Genomic DNA, 1,889 nt, shown 5'->3' on the forward strand with positions numbered 1-1,889 from the left:
GCAGAGGAACTCAGGAGCACCTGAATCACCCGAAGCAACCTATGTGAATGTTAACCCAGATATATGGATTCAGCTAGGTGAAGAATCCCGACAAGCCAATGCAATATTACTCGAAACGGTGCAGCAGTTGCGTGCAGAAATGACTAGTTTGAGAACAGATAATGAACGCCTGTGTGTAGAATAGGAAAGAATCTTAAGAAGTTTGTCCAACTGACAAAATCAGCACCACCCAGATCCCAGTGTAGAGGATCGGGAAAAGACCCCGACCGCTCAACAAAGGGAAGAAAACGTTGAATCTGCTGAAAGAAATAGAGAGGAAGATGAGGGGCGCTCAGACAATGTATTTGACCAACGGAAAACTAAGAAGCAAAAGTCAGAACCATAGACAGAATTACAAGGAGAGTTTAAGAAAATTAAGCCTTCCCTTTTTGAGGGAGAATCTGAAGAAGCTGCAGAAGCCTGGTTAATTGATATGGGCAAATATTTCCAGATTTATGAGTATACTGATAAACTGAAGGCACGATTGGCAGTTTATCAGCTGAGGGGAAAAGCGACTCTCTGGTGGGAAGAAATCAAGACAGTAAGGAAAATTGATGAAGAACAAGTCACATGGAACGAATTTCAAAAACATTTCAAGGATAAATATCTAACTGAACACTATTATGACGAGAAAGCGAAAGAATTTCACGAGCTAAGGTTGGGAACCTTAACCATGGATGAATACGTGACCAGATTCACATCATTACTCTGCTACATACCTTACATGCAAGAACAAAAGGCCAAAATTCATCGTTTTATTAGCAACTTACCAAATTTTATCAAGGAGAAACTGGAATTTAACTACCCTAAGACAATGGATGATGCTATCAGGAAGGCCCGCATTTGCTATTGGCAAATGAAACGAAGGAATGAAGGGCCAAAAGGAGGATCATGCAAGAAGGGTAGAAGCCCGATCCCAAGCCAAACACTCGAAATTTGTTAATCATAGGAATGCACAACAAAAGGCGTTTGGCAGGTTCCCAGCCAAAAATCCACCCAGAACTGCATATTCTGAGAATAGGCCAGCTGAAGGGGTCACAAAATCTGCCAACAATCAGCAATCAAAACCGCTATTACAGTGCTAGGGTGGCGGAGAAACCCATTATTACAAAAATTGGCCACAAATAGCTAGAAAATAACAGTTATCAAACATGCAAGAAGCATCCACAGTTGGCGAAGTGGTGAGGAGCATACCTTGAATTAATGCTGCCTTCGACGATCATCAGGTTGAATTCCAACCCACAATGATCGAATGTGAAGGTATGATTGCTAAGCAACCTGTCTCTATTTTATTTGATCCAGGTGCTAGCTTAAGCTATGTCAGTCCTAAAGTGGTTGAAAAATGTCAGTTAGTAAGCAAGAATTTTTCAAAACCTTAGCTAGTACAACTAGCCACTGGCACAAAGAGGAAAGTTAATGCCAAGACAGAACGTTGTCCCATAACCATTCCTAGGCAACCTATTTACATTGATCATAATATATTACCTTTGGGATCTTGTGACATACTAATCGAGATGGACTAATTGGAAAAATGTTGGTCTCTGGTAGACTGTAAACATAAAACTGTAAGTTTTGTTTCAGAATCAGGTCAACGGAAGGAGCTACAAGGAATAAAAACCATCACCAAGCTCCGCCCTATTATTGCCAATCAACTGGGAAAATGCATTAGGAAAGGGTGTCAAATTTACGCCGTGCAGGTGGGGTTTACAAACTCTAAAAATAAAATGACCTTACTAGAAAATATCCCTGTAATTCAGGGCTTTATAGATGTCTTTCCATAAAATATTCCTGGCCTACCACCCAAGTGAGATATTGACTTCACCATTGAGTTGATTCCCAGTGCATCCCCC

The 1,889-nt window shown here is 40.9% G+C and overlaps 1 protein-coding gene across 1 annotated transcript; it reads left to right on the top strand.

Annotated features, from left to right (window-relative positions):
- The first annotated feature begins 472 nt into the window (after positions 1-472).
- LOC149206503 (uncharacterized) lies at positions 473-982 on the top strand. Its single transcript, XM_089397712.1, has one exon. It carries the CDS (start codon positions 473-475, stop codon positions 980-982), a length of 510 nt encoding a protein of 169 aa, XP_089253838.1.
- Positions 983-1,889: the final 907 nt, after the last annotated feature.

The sequence above is a fragment of the Pinus tabuliformis genome, chromosome 1_2 (genome assembly GCF_031772625.1).
Source record: "Pinus tabuliformis cultivar Carrire ecotype Pingquan chromosome 1_2, CPIR1, whole genome shotgun sequence".
Taxonomy (NCBI): Eukaryota; Viridiplantae; Streptophyta; class Pinopsida; order Pinales; family Pinaceae; genus Pinus; species Pinus tabuliformis.

What these genes read in the sequence shown, in the direction of transcription:
- LOC149206503 (XM_089397712.1), top strand. Translation starts at nt 473, where the DNA reads ATGGGCAAATATTTCCAGATTTATGAGTATACTGATAAACTGAAGGCA.